Source organism: Kwoniella europaea, chromosome 1 (genome assembly GCF_036810445.1).
Source record: "Kwoniella europaea PYCC6329 chromosome 1, complete sequence".
Lineage (NCBI taxonomy): Eukaryota > Fungi > Basidiomycota > Tremellomycetes > Tremellales > Cryptococcaceae > Kwoniella > Kwoniella europaea.
The window spans coordinates 11223582-11243395 of NC_089487.1; the positions used below are offsets into that span (position 1 = coordinate 11223582).

At 44.4% G+C, this 19814-nt stretch overlaps 6 protein-coding genes across 6 annotated transcripts; 2 read left to right on the top strand and 4 right to left on the bottom strand.

Annotated features, from left to right (window-relative positions):
- Positions 1–646: 646 nt before the first annotated feature.
- V865_004262 (uncharacterized protein) lies at positions 647–4948 on the bottom strand (the record flags this gene model as incomplete). Its single annotated transcript, XM_066228047.1, has 17 exons — positions 647–964; positions 1023–1337; positions 1395–1454; positions 1520–1536; positions 1689–1737; positions 1793–1888; positions 1961–1990; positions 2038–2136; positions 2199–2276; positions 2337–2532; positions 2585–2827; positions 2880–2975; positions 3037–3117; positions 3180–3339; positions 3406–3548; positions 3607–3773; positions 3836–4948. 17 exons carry the CDS (start codon positions 4946–4948, stop codon positions 647–649), a joined length of 3261 nt encoding a protein of 1086 aa, XP_066084144.1.
- A 696-nt stretch (positions 4949–5644) lies between these two features.
- V865_004263 (uncharacterized protein) lies at positions 5645–7050 on the bottom strand (the record flags this gene model as incomplete). The annotated part of the gene is made up of 6 exons (XM_066228048.1): positions 5645–5713; positions 5781–5853; positions 5929–5996; positions 6122–6340; positions 6430–6756; positions 6871–7050. 6 exons carry the CDS (start codon positions 7048–7050, stop codon positions 5645–5647), a joined length of 936 nt encoding a protein of 311 aa, XP_066084145.1.
- Positions 7051–7875: 825 nt separating this feature from the next.
- V865_004264 (uncharacterized protein) lies at positions 7876–11079 on the top strand (the record flags this gene model as incomplete). The annotated part of the gene is made up of 9 exons (XM_066228049.1): positions 7876–8194; positions 8295–8617; positions 8671–8851; positions 8916–9106; positions 9175–9315; positions 9373–9720; positions 9783–10249; positions 10342–10495; positions 10576–11079. The coding sequence occupies 9 exons, from the start codon at positions 7876–7878 to the stop codon at positions 11077–11079; spliced, it is 2628 nt and encodes an 875-aa protein (XP_066084146.1).
- A 408-nt stretch (positions 11080–11487) lies between these two features.
- Positions 11488–13359, bottom strand: V865_004265 (uncharacterized protein; the record flags this gene model as incomplete). Its single annotated transcript, XM_066228050.1, has 5 exons — positions 11488–11617; positions 11691–12214; positions 12286–12624; positions 12714–12815; positions 12868–13359. 5 exons carry the CDS (start codon positions 13357–13359, stop codon positions 11488–11490), a joined length of 1587 nt encoding a protein of 528 aa, XP_066084147.1.
- Positions 13360–14270: 911 nt separating this feature from the next.
- V865_004266 (uncharacterized protein) lies at positions 14271–17190 on the top strand (the record flags this gene model as incomplete). Its single annotated transcript, XM_066228051.1, has 14 exons — positions 14271–14291; positions 14350–14490; positions 14555–14729; positions 14792–15078; positions 15151–15288; positions 15347–15432; positions 15487–15546; positions 15601–15677; positions 15742–15880; positions 15935–16361; positions 16448–16649; positions 16728–16829; positions 16897–16967; positions 17098–17190. The coding sequence occupies 14 exons, from the start codon at positions 14271–14273 to the stop codon at positions 17188–17190; spliced, it is 2019 nt and encodes a 672-aa protein (XP_066084148.1).
- Positions 17191–17368: 178 nt separating this feature from the next.
- Positions 17369–19759, bottom strand: V865_004267 (uncharacterized protein; the record flags this gene model as incomplete). Its single annotated transcript, XM_066228052.1, has 3 exons — positions 17369–18043; positions 18129–19550; positions 19619–19759. The coding sequence occupies 3 exons, from the start codon at positions 19757–19759 to the stop codon at positions 17369–17371; spliced, it is 2238 nt and encodes a 745-aa protein (XP_066084149.1).
- Positions 19760–19814: the final 55 nt, after the last annotated feature.

Here is a 19814-nt window from a genome sequence, read left to right on the forward strand (position 1 = left end):
TGGCTGATTGATTGTTTTCTTTCCTATTGGTATGGTCAAGAGATAAAGCTGAGTAACAAGTTGATAGATGACTGATATTCAATTTTATAAAGATGCAAGATGATGAACAACCAAGATCGTATCGTACCACTGATTGTTTCTATTTATCTAAAGAAGAGAGATTGAATGACGGTAATTTCAATCTGGTAATTGATATCTGAATCGATCGGAACATGATCTCTCCCTTTGCATCTCACATCTTAACTCTACTCGTACTCATAGCATGATGATAATGTTTCATCGAGAAGCAGTAAAAGTGATTTCGATCGGATGGTTATTTTGATTTTTCTGATTTATCGGTTATGACGACATCCATCCTGGGTGTTTGTAGATCTTGGGTCGCCGCGTTAGATCGGCTAAATCGATCAGTCACACCACGTAGAGTAGTACTTACGTGTAGACTAAGCTGATGCATACGATGATGGGTACATATACTCTTTACACGTTGATGAATTGGATATATACAATGTGATAGATAACAACGACATAGTGATAAGTTGTACAATACACACGACACACGACACGCCGTTGAATGGCGATGAACCAAACGAATGATATGAAAACTGGTAACCAGCCAATCCCCTTCGCCTTCCATCACCTATGCTAATCATTTCTTCCCGTTCTTCCTATCGTTCTTGTCCCCCTTCTTAGCACCCTTCTCACCGGGAGGAGTCCAATCATCATCGTCGTTCTCCTTATCTGGGATAGACTTGCTTCTAGAGGTTGAAGCTTTTGACGCGCTCGCCTTAGTCGTGAACTTGGCGTTTTTGGCATTGGAAGGTCGTCCTTGACGATGCTTGGTTGTATCGACCGCTTGAGAATGTGGTGGTTGTTGAGATGAACTGGCCGGTTGAGTCGACTCCAATTCATCTTCGCTGAGCTCGGACGATTGATCGTTCCCGTCGAGGACCATCGTTACATCCTTCTTGAAGTGTTTGTCAGCTCACCATATTAAGGCAGAGAGTAAAATGCTCGATATTCACCAATTGCTTCCCCTTCGCCTTATCAGTCGCCTCTTTACCATATTCGGCAGGATCAGGAAGGTCAGAATCGTTAATCTCATCGAAATAATGATCATCATCTTGTTGTGTTTTCTCTACTCGTAATCGCTTTTGGCTGGCGGGCGGGGGGTTGGGCTTGTCAGTAGGAGGGTATAGGTTGAGGTGTCGCTTTTTTGGATTCGGCTCTTTGGCTGTCGATCTGGCGATGCCAGGTGTAGTTGAGAGGTGAGGGGATTGGGGGATAGAAGGAGCGGTAGCAGGCTTGGAAGAAGCACTGGACACACTTTGGCGCAACGCCTATGTTTTGCATGAGTGTTAGCTAGTTCCGGTGGTCCTACATCCCCTGACACCCACTTCAATTTCCTTATCTTTTGTCGCACCATCCTTCTCCAGCTTCTCGATACGTGCCAAATGCTAAACACCCACCAGCAGTCAGTCTTCAACGTGACAAGGTTTGCTGTATGCATTGACAAACTTACAGATTTCATATCATTTTCTACCATCGCAACAACCAAGGAGTCAGTCATGAGAACACATCGCAGTGAAATCACTGTTCACTAAACTTTCGCCTTTCATCGGCAAAATCATCTTCGAAACCAGTTTGTGCAGTCAGCCCATATCCCACGGTATGATGGTATCTGTACTCACTCTTTTGGCCTTCTTCTGCCCAGTCATGAAGTCTGATTTCGCTCGCAGTCTGATAGCAGGATTTTAGACGCTAAGGTTCATGGATCAGTCCTGACAGTACTCACCGATGTTCCAGCTTTATATCTCTGAACCGCCGCCTCTACGTGTTCTTGAGGCTTGTTTCTGAGTTCTTGCAATTCAACGATTGTATTGTCGAGCTCCTATATCGTACCATCGGGATTAGCAAGGGAACTTGGTGGGGTAATTTCACCCCCAATCTTCAAGATACATACCTGTCGACACGCTCTCAAATCTTCCTTAACCTGAGGGAGTATCAGTCAGAGTACTTCACCAATCTCCACTCACTCACCTTAGCCACGACTTCGCTTTCAGCAACACCATCCGATCTACCGCCGTTCTTGATATGCTGACCCAGAGCTTTGATGTCGTTCTTCAATTCCTTCAGGTCCTGATTGAAAGAATATACCAATCAGCATAAGAAATCCTAGTCCAGTTGGTCGAGTCCCTCACCTGGTTGTCGCGAGCCTCAACTCTGGATTGTAAATTGGTTATGGTTTCTTCAAGTTGTGCGCATCGAGTTTTCATTTCCTAAGTTCGATATGGATGTTAATGTAGCACTCCGCTGTTAGTGCAAAGGGTATCACTCACTTGCACCTGTCCGAGATATTCCCCACATCTTTCCTCGGCTCGTCCTTTTTCTGCTTGAAGGGCGTTAATGGTCGATTCCAGCTGCTTGACTTTATCTCGAAAGTCTATAACCTTCTGGGACAATCGATCTCTCTCTTCAAACACTGCTTGGTTCTCCTCCATCTGCTTTGTCATCTCATCGTGCTCTTTCTGAAGGCTGAGGTGGACAGGTATCAGTCATGGCCATTCCCATCTCATGAAAAACTTACGTTTCAAGTAATTGGATCCCTTTATCATATCGGAATTTTAGGTTCTCATACTGTTTTTTGTTCTCATCTTTCGCTTCTTGGAGCTGACTTTGGTGCTTCGTGCCAAGTTGAGCGAGCATATCTTTGATATCATCTCCCTCTAATCCCTTGTCCCTGAAAAAGTCGAGAGACTCCTGTGTAAGAGTCTCATAGGACTCGATAGTGCTTTGTAGCTTCGCCAATTCGAGCTGCATCTTGGTAAGCCTGCATAGTGTTACGATCAGCACGGCATCTTCTAGCAGAGAATGAAACTTACTCCTTTTCAGTCTGCTGGACCTTCTCGTTCAGTGTGATGTTGCGCTCAACCAGGATCTTCAAAGACGCCTCGTCGGAGCTCTTGGCAGAATTGAGACTGTGTGTGTATAGTGATTAGTTTTAAAAGCATGCGTGCAGGAGGGAAATAGTATACTCACTTGGCAACATAGTCGTCCACCTTTTGTAGCGATTGTCCGACGCTCGATTCGTATTGGTTCACTTTCGTTTGTAGCTTAGTGCTGTCAGCAGTCGGAGTCAGCTACGACTCCAATCTCAGAAGGATGAAAAACCAGAGACTTACTTCTCGGATTCTTGTTGAGACAAAGCTGACTTCAACCGCTTATTCTCTTCCCTGACATCATCGAGATCGTCTTTCATCTTGGATGAGAGAGCGATATCATCCTTGATCTCATTGAAAGCAGTACGGATACCAGCAAGAGAAGTACCGAGAACCTCGACGCCTATGATGAGTTAGCTACTGTACCAATAGAATATCGTCTAGTGTGTTCAATGATGCGGTAGCGTACTAGAATTGAGCGGAGCGATCTGTTGCTCTTTGAAATTCTTCATAGCCTGAACATCTTCGTCCCGTAACAATTCGTTCAACTTCTCCCGACTCTCCTTTGAGACTCGTTCGACTTCGGACTTATGCTGCATTTCGATTTTGACTCTGAAAATCATGAGTATCAACCCATTGTAGATACAATTATTCATCTGATGCTACTCACTTGGCATGAGCCTTCTCTACTTCTCTCTTTGCATTCGCTTCGCTCCGAGCCTTCGCCGCGATCAAACCTCGAACTCTCTGCTCCAGTTCACCATTGGTTCCTACCAGTCTTGCTATTTCTTGGTCTCGACAACCGATAGCTCGTGGGTACCACTGCTCCTTGATTCTCTGTACGGATTTAATTCTACTTTCAGTATAAAAAACAGATTACTTCTCTGTGATACACTCACCAGCTCATCATAGTGATCTCGAGCAGAATACAGAACTTCTTCAATCGATTGGTGGATTGAACCGAATTCGTTATCAGGGTTATAGAAAGATGCGTTTTCGGACGGAGAAAATTCTTGTCGTTCACCTTGATCTTGAGCTTGATATGCGGAACTACGAACATTGTTTCTTTGAGATCCGCCTTCGTTGATAACCGATTTACTTCTACCCATCTTGACACTGGTACCAAGAGTAGGTTTAGAATCGGTTCTTTGGTCTTGACGACCTGTTCGACGTCTTCCTCGAGGTTCAGGAGTATCGTATGCGGTCGACTGAACGTCCTCCTCCTGCTCCTCATAGAAGGAAGATCGGCCTAAAGGGGGCATTGAACTTTCTCTCTTCAGTTGTCGAGGATCAGAGTTGGAGCTTTGATGTTGAGGGTGCTCATGAGTCGATCGCTCTTGAATTGGCGATGCTTTCGGCAGAATATAAGTATTCTCAATGACGCTAGTATATCCTCGAGTAGGTTGTACCATAGCAGGTGATTGATCGATGTTTTCTTGTTTGATTTTGATAAAATCCTCAGCAGATGATGGTTGAGTCTTCTTCAAGGCGGGCTTGAGAGGAGCTTGACCAGCACCAACAGCGGGAAATCCACTGGATGAACCATGATCTGGGCGAGAAGGTTGAGATCGATTAGAGGAGTGAGTTCGACCTTGAATGGGGTATTCAGCATGGTGTTGATCTTGATGAAGTTGGCTTTGAGCATTGGCCTCGTATTGATGATGAGTATTGGCTTGCTGGCGGATTTGGAGTTCAGCTTGTTGTCGAGATTGAACGTCATGATGGGAAGGTATTCGACCAGGCGGATTAGTGTGGACTGGACCAGAAGGAAATCCACTCCTGCCTGGTATGTTTGGCAGGACTTCCTCGTTGGCATCGACGAATGCCCCTACAGGTCGAGAAGGTCGTCGGGTGTTTTCGGCTGATCTGGAAGGAGGGAAGGATGATGATCCGGGGAAGGCAGAGCTTTCATTTTGACTCATCGATGCTTGAGAGTAAAAGGGACCTGGAGGTGGGACGTATGGTGGTTTAGCGCCGTAAGGATGATCAGAACGAGTCTTGGGCTGGGACATCTGTCTCAACGAGTAAGTATTGAAACTGACGAATGTGAGTGAGAGAAAAGCTTACCTTGACTGAGGACGACTTGACTACCATCGGCAGATATCAGCTGAGGTTTTGGAAGGAAGAGGAAGATGACGAAGAAAGATCATAAAGGGTGGCAAATCCTTCCTCTGCCTTCGTATCGGTCTGTTTCCATCTCACCCGGAAGCAAGAGTGGACTGGAACTCACCTGAGACTAGGTCGCTATCAGCTCGAAGGTGTCAGTATGAAGCTGAGTAAGTGTGCAAATTAGTAGAAAGGGAGAGATGGATGACAGAGAACGGTAATGAAGATGAAGATGAGAAAGAAGAAAGAAGAGAGAGGAAGAAGAAATCAAGGAAGGAAGAAAGATATACGATGCCGTCAGCTCAGCCTTCCACCGTCCGTTGACGGTCGACGCACAGACCCGTACATGTATTTCATTGATTCATCCTTTGGTTGATTGGATGATACGTGTACACGTCATCTGAAGATATATTTTATGCATTTCATTCTCCTAATATCCAATCTTATCTGATTCGGTATAGCTGTAGTATAAGTATTGTATGATATACAAGAAGATCAGGTTTACTTATCGGCATATTTATCTTATACTTTCTCCTTCTCCTTATTTGGCCTTGCAGACTGATGCATCTTTGTCCTTCTTCTCATCTCCAGTCGTGGGTAGACTACTTCAGTGGACTCCAGGGACAAGGTACCATGATAGTTGATTTCATACTTTGAGCCAATTTGACGGTCTAGTGGTTCACGCAAAGTATCAGTATATCATTCGAGTGAGTGAGAAGAAATAACGGTACAACTCACCTCTTGAACGGTGTCACTCCAACTTCCTACGCTCCATGCCTGTTCTCTGGTATGTTTACGAGTCTCCATATCGCTACATTCACGGTAGAATCAGCTAGGTTTCATCCTGAATTTGATAGTCATGAGGTGAAAGAGACCTTCCACTCACGGGTATTGCCAGATGTGATGTACTTCGTGAAGTTGTCCTACTTGAGAGAAGAAGGCTCCTACTGGTTGCTACAAATATGATCATATGTCAATAGCTCCTCTGACCAATGAAAAGCTCATTCCTTGAAAAAATCATCCTTTGATTCATGAAGGTTATGTAATTTGGCAATAGCATATGGAAATTCAGAACTCACCACAAACCTCTTTCTAGCTTCCAAACCTCTCCTCCAAGCATATTCCCAATCCAACAATTTACCAGGTTGTAACTGATAAGATCTCATTTCGAATATACCTCCATCGGGATAACCACTATCGTGTGGTGGAGAAGATGGCCAGAAACTGAACTCAGATACGATCTGATGTTGTCTTGAGTTTATCAAGGGTAAGATCTGGGACTGGAGGGATTGCATCTCCTATACCAGCGAAAAGAGAAAACATCAGTTAATTGGGTATTAACCAAACTGTGATTACCCAATAGCTGAATGATAATGAATCAACTCACCTTGCTTCCTCTCAAAGCTTTATTAGTTTCATCATACCCTTTATACCCCTCATACTCCAAAATATGTGTGAATTCCCCAACAGTACCAACTACACTCTCCCAACTTCCCGTCAATTTGACTCTTCCAAATTCACCATTATGATCAATCAATTCTCTAAAATACTTTTCAGCCGCTGCGAGATACTCATTTCGTTTGGAAGGTATGACGTTGTGCGTTATCTTCTCATGGACGTATTTACCTCTTCCGACTATTTTGGAGTGTTGGCCTTGATGGGATGGTTCGATTAGTCCTGCTGCTTTGGCTTCTTTTGATCCGTATAGCAAGGACTAGATACACGCAGAATCAGCTTCGTACACTTGACGTACTCGGTGAATTGAAGTCCTCATTCGCTGTACTGCATCCTGACCATTGGTGAGAGGGAGGAATTGACTTTTACTCACACCAAAGAACCCATCTCCACCTTTCTTAGGATCACTCTCAGGATCCGTATCAGCCGTTACTCCCCCAGGAGAGACTTTGTTGCCCTTTCTCGCTGGGTGGGAGGTATGAACATTGACAGAGAGAGGAGAGAATGCTCGTGGGACACGCTTGGAAGCTGTACGAAGTGTTGTCAATGACATTGTGGATATAGTAGGGTATTGATAAGTAGGATGAATGATACAAGGTATGTAAACAATATTCTCAAGGTCCACTTTAATGGTGTATGCGGGGTTGTATCATCTGATGACGATTAAATCATTCCACTGTGACCCCACCCTGCCCCACACATGAGATCGACATTCCCTAATATAAACCCCAGTTGCCACACATACCATATATCCGAATTACCGGCTAGTGCAGAGTCTACCACGTTGCCTCACGCTCTGGCTTCGGTTACCTACGAACCCTAGGTGGGTTCAACGTTCAACAACACTCATTTCAATGTTATATATACTTCTACTTATTCATCCTCTCGAAAGAGCTTCAGAGAGGGTAACATACTATAGCAAAGGTAGACTGACAAAAGGTATCTCTTGATTCACCTCATCATCATCATACAGTTGATCATCACAGCTTATCAAATTGTCTTTCTTTTATCTGCTTTTTACCTTCTGTTCTACGAACATGATCCGACAATCGATAAACGACACGTCGACTTGGTCCACCACGCGACTGGAATATCACCCAACGCGATGATATAATGGTATAAATGCAGATCCTCACCTGGTAGATCTGAACTCTATATCTGATTTCAATCACAAGGACAGCTTTCCTGTCGGAATAGAATTCAAGGTAAGCCAATATCTCTATTGTCAAGTGGAAGGCAGCTATACCCTTCCTTTCTTCTATCCTCCGATTATATACACCCTCATTAGGATAGGCTCCAATCTTAAGTTACTATCCACTGCTCTTCTGTACGATACAAAGGTAGGTACTGATTAATCATACTTCATACTTCAGACATCATGTCAAACATAGGTGGTTCCCAATCACGTTCCCCTCCTCCCCCTCCTCGAGAATACCCCCCAGCCGGAGAGAGGGAATACGACGATAGACCAGGCGGAGGGTTCAGCAGAGGTGGATTCGCACCTATACCTCATCGACATTCCGAATTACCTCCCATCCCACCTCCACCTGCGAGATTTGAGAGAGATGATTACGATAGAGGCAGAAGGGATAGAGAGTTTCCAAGAAGAGAGTTGGATCCTGATCCCGAGGACAGGTATGAAAGGAGGGAATGGGATGAATATGGTAGGAGAGGAAGTCATTGGGATGATGATTATGGTGAGTTACACCTTCAGTCACCCAGCTATTCTATCATGTCCAAACTGCCTAGCGCGGGACTATTGAAGCTGACTTTTGTTGTACTCTCTAACAATCATAGACCGCCCAAAGAGAAGACGATCGCCTTCTCCTCTCGGACCTTCCCATCGACAACGACTCCATTCTCCATCCCCTCCACCTATCCATTCCAGGTATTCCAACAACCTCCCTGATCCAGCATCGATCGAGACTCTTCTCTCCTTCCGACAATTCGCAGAATGGTTCAGAGCTTCACATCCTCAAACTGCTAAAGCAGATGAGGAAGAAACTCGAAGACATAGAGAGTTGATCGAATCCGGTCAAGCGAACGAACACGAAGCGAAAGAGAAGGTGGGTATGGCCAAGAGATATGAGAGGTATAGGAAGGAATTCCACTCTAGACAAGTGAGTTTCCTGTTGCTCAAACCCTCTCGAGCGGTGCTAACTCAATTTTATAGCTCTACGCCCTTTTCCTCACTCACAAAGACTCAATATGGTTCCAAGAACGATATTCTCATCTTCCTGAATTCGTCTCATTCAGAAGAAGGTTGAATCGTCAAGGTCGAGTCCCCTTGGCTGAAAAGCATTTGGAAGAGCTGAGATCGGGCGTATGGGATACTGTAGAATTTGACATGGCTGGTGAGTTGTCATTTTTTTCTTGCACACCAGTTTTTACGTATGTTGATGAAGAGTGGTATGGCAGAATCAGAAAGCAAATCTACGGATAAATCACGTCTGAATGAAAACGAAGAACCTGAAGGTCTCGATCGAGCTCTGGGAGATGTAGGAAATTGGGCTGGTGATGATACCCTACGAGCTGAAATCGCTCCTAAACCTAAACAAGTCTTTGTGAAGACTGCTCCGCCTACCACTAGTCGTAAGGAATTAGAAGAGGTCAGTTGCGTCTGGTCACGGACGCCCACGTCTCGATGAATGTAACTGATATAGTGTATGATCTATAGCTTTTCGCCCGAGTACCTGGATTCCAATGGCTTGCGGTCTCTGAGCCCGCTCAAAAGAAATCTTTCCACCGTGTGGCTTGGGCGCAGTATGCCGATGATGTGGATATTGGAGAGGTCATCAATAAGTTGGATGGGCAGAAGGTGAGCTGAACGATGAGAGCACGCACACAAGCTTTTGAAGAGCTGACATAGTTGTAGATTGATGGATTCACTTTCCACATGTCTGTCAATTCCACACCTACCATCGGCCGATTACGTGTCACCCCTTCTCTGTCAAATACGCTAAACCGACTGATCGCCGATGGCGAAAAAGCGAAAGCATTAGCGCTTAAATTGGAAGAAGAGCTTTTGGGTGATGATGAGGATGAAGACGATAAAGCGGAAGTTGAGGGAGAAACGTCTGCTGCTAAAGCTGAAAATGGCGAGAAGAAGGTTGCGGGATTGCGGGAGAAAGTCAGTGATACTGTTGAAGAGACTGTTCAGAGATTGTTGGAATCCAATGGATTAGTGGGAGAGGGTCTGGATGAGGATAAGAAACTGCATCGAGTGAGCTATATACTGCGTATCCATCACTATAAAGCTAACGTGGGTCTTGCTTCGGACTATAGGCTAAGATCATACTGGATCAATGGCTCGCATACCTTCGTCATGGTCTTGCAACGTGTTATTACTGCGTTGCACCTATGTCGTTCGCCGAGGAATTACATAGGAAATGTATTGGTCATATGAGACCTCATCCCAGTACGATCTCTGAACCTTCATCCGAAGAGATCAACGAGGTCAATGGAGGTGAACCTGTTGAATCAGCACAACAGCCAGAGCCCGAGGACACTGATAGGAACGGCGAAAGGGGCGAAGATGCAGAAGGAGATGAAGATCGAGAATTGAGAGAAATTGAACAACAACCCAAAGAATCGTCGACAACGTTCAACAAAGAAGGTAAAGAACAAGGTAAAAAACAGTTCTTTCCTCAGAAGACTCAAGATGAGAAATGGGCAGAAGGATTGGATCATAAGTTGAAACCTCTTTTGGAAGATGTTGATGTGGTTGATTATGGAGGTAGGGATATTGAAGCGTGAGTGTTACTTCATCTTGACTAGCCCCATGGTCTCGGAAATATAAAGAAACACAAGAACTGCTGCTGATACTTTTTTTGCTGTCATATAGCGAAACGAAGAAATTATGCGCACCTCTGATCAAGCAGGAAGAAGCTAGTAAATATAGATGTAAAGATTGTAACAAACTTTTCAGGGCACCTGAATTTGTCATCAAACATATTATAGTGAAACATCCTGAAATTACAAAATCCAAAATTGATGATGTGAGTCTAACTATTCTTCTTATCAAAACCATCGAGTGTAAGGGAATGTCAAGCTGATCTATATGATTCGCAACTGATAGATCTCTACACTTAACAATTACGTTCTTGATCCCCAGCATCTTCAACCATCTCTATCTACTCCAGCAGCAGTAGACGACAAGTTGCTATCTTCCTCTATACCTATACCGATCATGCCTATACCTCAAGGAGCCTTCAACCCCTCGACGAATACTCAAGGAGGTGCGCCAGATATGAACATGATGCAACAGCAGATGATGATGATGATGCAAATGCAACAAGCCATGTTGATGGGTATGCCAGTTATGAACCCTCAAATGGGATTTAACAATTTACCCCATCATTCTCATTCGGGAAGAGGTGGAGGTGGGAATGATTTAGCTTCTAGGATGGGTGGATATGCTCCTCCTCCTTCATCTGGAAATGGTTCCCGTGATGGTGATGCTAGTGGGGGATTACCTTCTGCTCCTCCGGGTGGAGAAGATCCAAGAGCGAGAAGAGGTAGAGTAAGTTATACGGATTTGGATGAACCTTCGGCTGGAGGTGGTGGAGGATTACCATATTAGTTTAGTGGTAAAGACGTACTTGGGGATGGTAGATCATATACTGTATGAAGTTTTGATATTTATGTTTGTGTGCATGTTCATTTGCAAGGTAGGTGATTGTGTCTGTAGATTGATGATGATATCGGAGAAAGAAATGAGAAGTGTGATTTATCATGCATATTATACACTGTACAATGTGTGGATCGTACTATTTATCTTGTACTTTTGTGAGATCGTTCGATCGTGTAATCTTGCAATAGTGCTACTCTGTGTGATACTGCTCGACCAACTGGACCTTTACAGTAGCTCCTCCAGTTCATTTTCGAGTGATATAATACATGTGCACATATCATTGAATGATATATCCATTACGACAATTCATCTATGAGTCAAGTTCCACACATCATCCCATTCGGATTGATTGAACTCTTATAAAGTTAGATCACCCAGACCTAAATTCAAAGTAGTTCCCAACCCCAATACAGAGCATTCACCAGAGGGCAACCTATCTCCTAAACAGATTGATAAACATAGATTGAGGTTCAAAACATTTTCCAAACTACATTACACCATAACAATAACAATCAGTATCAGTTTTACAATCCGAATCGAAAAAAGACGCTTGAACTTACCCTTCGGCACATTTACATTCACCATCTACCTCAACTTGATCTACCCTACAGCACATGGTAGATTTGAATTCTTCACCAATGGAACATTCTAGTTCACCGTGGGATTGGGGTTTAGCCAATCGTATCACTCGAGGGGGAGGTACGAAGGAATCGTCATCTACATCAGAGGAAGATGGTACAGCTGGAGCATCCTCAGTAGAGGTCGTGGGAGTAGGTACGGCCTGCTCAGCAATGGCACGGGAAGAAGAAGTGATTGTAGGCGTCAGAGTAGAACTGAATGTGGAGGAAGATGTAGGCGAAGGTGTGAAACCTGCATTTTGGATTTGTTGAGGTACAGAGTCAACATTGATATTTTCGTCGGAGGCACAATTCGAAATGGTAGTGGTTGACCATTGAGTTTGAGTCTGAGTGGCCCATTGAGTTTGGACTGAAGTGGATGTGACTGTTTGAGTCTGGGTCTGGGTCTGCGTTTGCGTTTCGGTAGCCCAGATAGTCATAGGTTGAGTGGTAGTTATCATTTCGACCTATACAGATCTTCAGCTCACCGATCTTGCTGTCAGGGACACAATGATTCAAGTAGAATGGGGGAACTTACAAAGACGGTAGCAGGTAATACGATAGTACTGGTACTGGTACTAGTAGTCAAAGCTACGTTGTTGACAGTTACCACCCCTTCATCCTCTTGCGCTTGTACTTGAGGTTGATCGGGCGATGCAATAGTAACAACCGGTGAAGGGGCCGAGGTCGGAACGGAGGTAGCTGTAGGAGTACCATCTAATGTAGTAGGAGGAACAGAGTTGATGATCAGGTCGGTAGCTGTTGGGACAGCATCTACAGTAGGGTCGGAGCTAGGCAAGGACGTGGGAGTCCGAGTAGAGACGGATTGGATCAGGACTCTGGGTCGGGGTTTGGCAGCGAGGAATTTGGTGCATTTCTACGATAGAGTGATATGTCAGCGGAAAACTTGACAGAGCGTGTCGGAATGTATAACGAAGCTGGTATCCGGGAGGGAGAGAAACTCACTCCGTTAGGCTGATATCCACCAGGACAATTGAATCCCCCATCTCCATCACACGTAGGCATCGAATAAGCGGGATAGGTGAATTGTTTTCCGCCAAATCGGATCTTTACAAAAAACAAATTAGTCTCGTTGCTCATTTGAAATTCAATGACTTACCTGAGATTCTAAGAAAGCATCTAGACCGTCAACCTCTCCTAACCCCAGATCAATACCCAATTGAGCATCAATCACGATTCCCCTACTTTCGCTCCAGCATACACAGGGGATATTGTATTGTTGATCGGCCCAACGACCAATCGCAGGTCCACAGATCAACTTCTCGTCATCACCTAGATCAACGTTGAGTCCCACCGTCGCATTGATACCTAATAAGTCGACGTTTGCGTTGAGGGAGATATTAAGAGGTCCGGTTATACTTTCGACTGTATCTAGGAGAGTGTCCACCAATCCACCATTAGTACCCAAGAGATCGGTAGGAGTATCAGGAACACCCGTAGGAAGGACTGGTAGATTGTTCTGAGAGTTTAGAGGGCCGGTGAGCGGATCTAGGATCGGAAGGTTGTCGAGACCCAATAATGGGGCGGGGAGGGGTGCTGCTTGAAAGAGCGGTAAGAGCGGAAGAAGGATTAAGAACGTTCTGGAAAACATGATAATTGATGTTGATCAACTCGTTATATAATGGTTGTTTGTGCTGGGCGATCGGTGTTTGGTTGAACGAATGAATGGAAAGCAGCGAAATCGAAGGGTACGAGTATACTATTCGTTATGTTACAACAATCGGTGATACGATTTTTACAAATTGGATAAAAGTTGGTACAAGTGAATTCAAATAATAGAGGTGGTGACTAGCAACCACGATAAATAATGAAATACCACTTGGGTAGAGATGATAGTATAGTATTATAAAGTTACCAAAGCGAAATCGAAGTTGTTTGAAAGCGAAATAAGAGAAGAGAAAGGGAACTAAGAATGCCCATGATGGAAGCTATATGTATGTTTGCTGATCAATAGTATCTAACCATTGAGCGGCGACCCAATAATAGCCAAGAGGAAAGGCTTATTCTCTTGTCAGCTTGTCAGTCAGATCAACAAATATGATTGTTTCGATAATAACTGGACTTGTAGGTACATTCGCATCTTCCAGGCGGGTCGGTCAGTATTGGTATAGCCAGCCTGAGTACCGCGTGTACCATACATACCCGTCATCTGTGGCTATGATAGTGGAAGGTCAGAGTCACCAGGGTGTCCAAGTGGGTAAATTGTATAGGATTGTCAAGTGCGAGTGGATGATGCATGTTGACAATCCTCATTCCTTCGTCTTTCCCTTGGACTGTGATGTTGTTTCATGTACACTGCGTTGTGTCACACCGTGGGAAAGTGATCAGTCGATGAGATGACGCGCACGAGCCCACAACACCATCCCACCACCCACCACAACGATGGCACCAACACCTAACAATGATAACATAACATAAGCCGATAACTCACCTATCACACGTCTCTCTTCATCTCCACCCCTAGCACTCACCCGCTCGTCTCTTGACACCAATACCTGCAAGATGTCACGTTTCGTCCGATCAGTAAGTAGGACATCTCTGCGTTACATCGCGCAATTGCTCACCAGATCTCGTTGTTTAGTCCAAATACCGACATGTTTACGGAGCGAAATCCAAGGTGAACTATGAGAACGCCAAGATCTCAGGATCAGCTTGGGATACAGATCTGGTCACTGCTGGTGGGAAGTATCTGGCTGTGAACTGGCAGGTATCAGGTGGTGGTGTGAGTGCTTGTTTTGCATCTCACTCAAACGCACGTCTGATTTTACTGTTTCCTACATGACTAGGCTTTTGCTATCCTTCCGCTATTCTCACCTGTCACTCCTCCTCAACCGGCTGGTTTCCCCACCAAGCTACCAGATATCATCCCACTTGCTCGAGGTCATACGGCTCCTGTTCTCGATACGGCTTGGTCACCTTTTGACGATAATATCGTAGCTTCAGCAGGAGAGGATGGAAAGGGTAAGTTGTCATTGTCCTAACACGCAGAGAGAGTCGCCCATTCACCGCCAATTCTTGTGCAGTCCTCGTATGGAAAGTTCAGGACACGCTATTTGAAGGATGGGGAGAAGATCACTGGGTACCAGAGGACTTATCGCCTGAGTTAAGGTTAAGTGCAGGTGGTCGAAAAGTCGGACAAGTCATATTCCACTCTACATCCTCAAACTTACTCACAGCTGCTTCCGGTGATCATCTCGTCAGATTATGGGATATTAGCTCAGGTGGAGATTCACCCAAAATCACTCTGAAAGGTCATACGGATTCTATTCAGGGTATAGCTTGGAATGCTGTTGGGAATACTCTTGCTACTGTACGTTAGCTACCGCTTCCGCAATGCTCCACACATTGCATATACGGTGTAGCTGACAAAATTGCTCTATAGACATGTAGAGATAAGAAACTGAGACTGTTCGATCCTCGAGCTGGTACAGATGCTGTTAGGATTACGGATGGTCATGCTGGTGTTAAAGGATCTAGAGTAGTATGGTTAGGTGACAGAGACAGGATCGCTACTACTGGTGTAAGTTAATAGTAGTTCTTTCTTGTCAACGATTCCAGCTGATGGTCTATTGATACAGTTCAGCAGAATGTCAGATAGACAGGTCTCACTTTGGGATACCGCGGGTCTAACAAACCTTGAAACTACCTCTCTTGACTCAAGCGCGTGAGTTTAAGCTCCTTGATAGCGATAACATATTCAGCTGATGATCTATCATAGCGGTATCATCATGCCTTTCTACGCTGAGGGTAATGATGTGCTTTTCCTTGCTGGTAAAGGGTACGTGAGCTTTATTCTCAGGGGTCAGATCCAGCTCACACATCGCTCTTTCAGTGACGGTAACATCCGATACTACGAGTTCGAAGGCGACTCGCTCCACTTCTTAAACGAGTACAAGACTTCTGATCCTCGTAAGTCAGCTGCTTCTTCCATTCTCAGCAAGTATCGTTCAGAGCAGCTGACCTGTCTATTTAGAACGAGGTATGACCTTCCTCCCTCGACGAGCTCTTGATGTCAAGGAGAACGAAATTGCTCGAGCGTACAAGTTAGCTGGTGGATGTGTCGAACCATTGAGCTTTATCGTACCTAGAAAAGCAGAATCATTCCAGGCTGAGTAAGCTTCGTCATGCTGCATCGGACGTGAAGGCCAGCTGATATGTCATCTCAGTATCTTCCCACCGGCCAACTCCATTGAACCCGCTCAGACTGCTGCCGATTACTTCTCCGGCAAGACTGCTCGACCGAAGGTGATCGACCTCGAAACTAGAGCCACAAGCACGAACACCGCTCCCGTACCTGAACCAGTCAAATCTGCTCCGGCTCCCACTCCCACTCCAGCTCCTGCTGCTACACCTACTCCACCACCCTCTTCCCCCGAACCAGTCAAAGAGGAAACCAAGACTGCTCCAGCACCCACACCGGCAAGCACTAAGAAAGAAATTGATTCTGTGCCTGAGGTCACCGCTAAAGGTTTGGAGATCGAACAGCCGGATAGTGAGGATGAGAAGGTGGAACCTGTTAAGGCTGTTCAAGAGAGCTTCGCTGGATTAAGTGTGAAAGATGAGAAGAAGGAGAACGGCAATGAAGTTCCCGCTGTGAGTATTAATGTTTCATTCCCTTTCTATTCGATCTTCCTGCTACTAAGATACTTAATTGGCTGACCTTCAAATGTCGCATACAGCCTACAAACACGCTTCTAATCAAGAAACTTTCTCCAGCTGCCACATTGCCAACTCGAGGATCACCATTGTCAGCGGGATACGATCTATACTCCGCAGAAGAGAAGGTCATACCAGCTCGTGGAAAAGCTTTGATCGATTTACAGATAAGCATCGCTGTTCCTGAGGGTACTTATGGTAGAGTCGCTCCTCGAAGTGGTCTAGGTGAGTGATTTCATATATCGCTGCTAAACCACGCTGTGGCGATGTACCTTTGCTGATTATCGATCATGCCCATCCCAGCAAGCAAACATTCCATTGATACTGGTGCGGGTGTTATCGATGCGGATTATAGAGGACCAGTGATGGTTTTGCTTTTCAACCTTTCTGATGAGGACTTTACTGGTAAGCCTCAGCAGCCAGAACGTCTATCGCCAGTATAGCTGATGTCATCCTGTAATTGCATTTCTAGTCAAGAAAGGTGATAGAGTAGCTCAACTTATCTTGGAGAAGATCGTTTTGGCTGATATTGCTGAAGTTGACGTGAGTGATTTGAAACGATTATACCCTCTCATGAGGTATTATCTCCATTGTCACATCGCATACATGCTCCCAGTCCTAAGACAATTGAAAGTAAAAGATGCGTGATACTGATTTATGTGTACTTCTACAGGACCTCGATGCCACGTCTAGAGGATCAGGAGGGTTCGGATCAACCGGTGGATTCGGTCAAGCTATAAAAGACGTAGCTAGCAAGATTCTTTAAAAGGAGATGATGTCAATTAGAAATATGATGAGTAGACGGTTCTTTCGATTTGCCATAATTTACATGATACCGAAATACTCAAAGAGGATATTACCATAAAATGTGCAAATGCAGATTCTTGGATCTATACATCAACATCAAGGTATACATATCGACATCTTACTGACTGTGACCCATCTTAGTCAGTGACAGGATGATCATCCTGAGAACTATCTGATGCCAATTGATCTACAGAACGGTCTTCAAGTTCATCGAAAGCAAAGTCAACCAACCTGATCCAGTAATCTAACCAATCTAATTTCTGTGGTATTTTCGATCTCTTCATTTCTATCTTAAGCAATCTATCCTGTCGTTTCCTTTCTCTAGCAGATAAAAAATTGGGAGTTTTCCGTATACTACAAGAAGTTCTCTTCAATTCTTCGAATTGAGCTTTACTCGAATCTAAATTCGCACCATTCTTCAACTCAATTTTGTGATGATATTTCGATCTAGCATAACTGATTCTGCTAACGAATTTATCTAACTTCCCTAACTTGTGGTCATTTCTTATGACCCGTTCCTCAAGTCTTGTTTTGATTTCTTCCAATTCTTCGCAAGATTCCGATACCTCTATGACTGTTCGAGCTAAAAGTTGTTTCTTACTTTGTAAATGTTCATTCTGACTCTTAAGATCTTCGATTTGTCTGTTTGATTCTTGCTTTTGCTTTTGATGAGCATTAATGCTTTTCTCCAAACCAGTAACCTTTTTAGTTACAGTTGCATTTCCTTTTTTCAATCCTTTCACTTCTGCTTTTAACACTTGGTTGAGTTTGGCTCGTTCTTTGCACTTGATATCGAGGTGATCATATTCCTTCTGTTGATTATCCAATCTGGTAAGAAGATCACTGATCTCCTGAGATATTTCTTCATGCTTCCTCTCTCTGCCTCAACTCCCTTACCAGACGAGTTTTTTCTTCACTAATCTCCTGGTTGATCTTCTTTGTATTTGATAAATCATTTTCGAGTTGATCGATCTGATCGCGAAGACCTTTCTTGGACTTTTCTCCCTTCTCCCAATTTACTTTATCATCGTTGAACTTATCCCTCTCGATGTTCAATCGGTGCTTTGCAGCTTTCTCAGACTGACACACAATCTCGTACGATCTTTTGATCTCTTCATTCGTACTTGTCACCTTTTCGTGTCGATTCTTCATCGATCCGTACTCTTTTCTCAACGCGTTAAGCTGCTCCCATCCTACCTTTCTAATCTCCTCAGATCGCTCTTTCTCCTTAGTCAGATCCGACTGTAACTCTTGATTGGTTTTCCTATAAGTGTCCACCACCCTGTTCAAAGCTTCTTTTGAAGCGATGAGAAGTGTAATGTCTTTATTCGATTTACCAAGTGATCCTCTCAATTCTGCATTTTCACTCTGCAATGATGATATATCTTGATCTTTCTTCTTCAGTTCAGCCGTGAGTTCATCGATCTTTCGTACTAAAACCTTGTTGATATCTCTTAGTCCTGCTAAGTCTTCCTCGGTTTTGAACAAATCCTTATTCACACTTTCATCGTCCTTTATCAACTCGTTCCTTTCTTGTATCTCACAATGCAATCGCTCAACATCTTCTCGTAACCCCCTCTTCATCCCTTCCGCCCCCTCCCTCTCGGAATTAACCCTTTTGACTACCCCCCCTAACCTTGCTCTCATATCATCCAACTCCTTCGAATGTCGACTTTTCTCCTCGTTCAATTGGTGTCTCGATACACTTCCCAGACTTTGCTGATGCAACTGGAATCGTAAAGATTGAATCTCGTTCCTTGCTTGATCTAAATCAACGGATTTGGAGGACAATAAGGACTCGTAATTGATCACTCTTGATTCTAATGCATGGATAGCAGTAGTGGATGTGTTAAGCTGAGATTGAAGTGATTGGATAGTCTGATGTGCTTGATGCAACTGTTGAACAGCCGGATAGGTCTGCTCGGTTGCGAATCCATTAAGAGGATGGTTGAGTATTTGATCTTGATAAGGTACTGATCCAGGGTGGAAATTGGGTTGAGAGAATACTCTTCTATCGTGTACACCTTGATCGACTCTTGGTATGGGTATAGGTTGCTTGAGAGTCAGAGTGGGTGATTGAGTATACGCTCTAGAGATGGTAGTAGTTGAAGATACCTGTCTTAGAGAGTCTGATACTACCGAATTCGAGGGTGTCGCAGTCTGAGCTCTGTTGAGCAAGTCGAATTGACTCTTCGATAAGGAGCGAGTAATCATTCGATTAGAGGTGGGGGTACTGACTCCAGCTGAAGGAGGAGTGGTACTCGGAGGTTCATGAGAGAGATTTGGGTACCGAGGCTGTACAGGAGGAAATGCAGGATCCTGACATCCTCACAATCATTCGTTAGCCATGCTGCTGATCTCCCTATGTAGAATGGCTGTAAACTCACATCATTACTTTGAACTTCGACATCGATCATCCTTCTCTTGGCACCTACGTTCTGTACAACACCTGTACTAGATTGGCTATCTTCTTCCTTCATTATTGGCACAGTGACGGCCTCTTGACTTGATAACATCGTTTCTGACATGATGGGAGAATGGTCACGACTTTGTGTAGGTCAGATGAGGTTAGATTAGATGAGA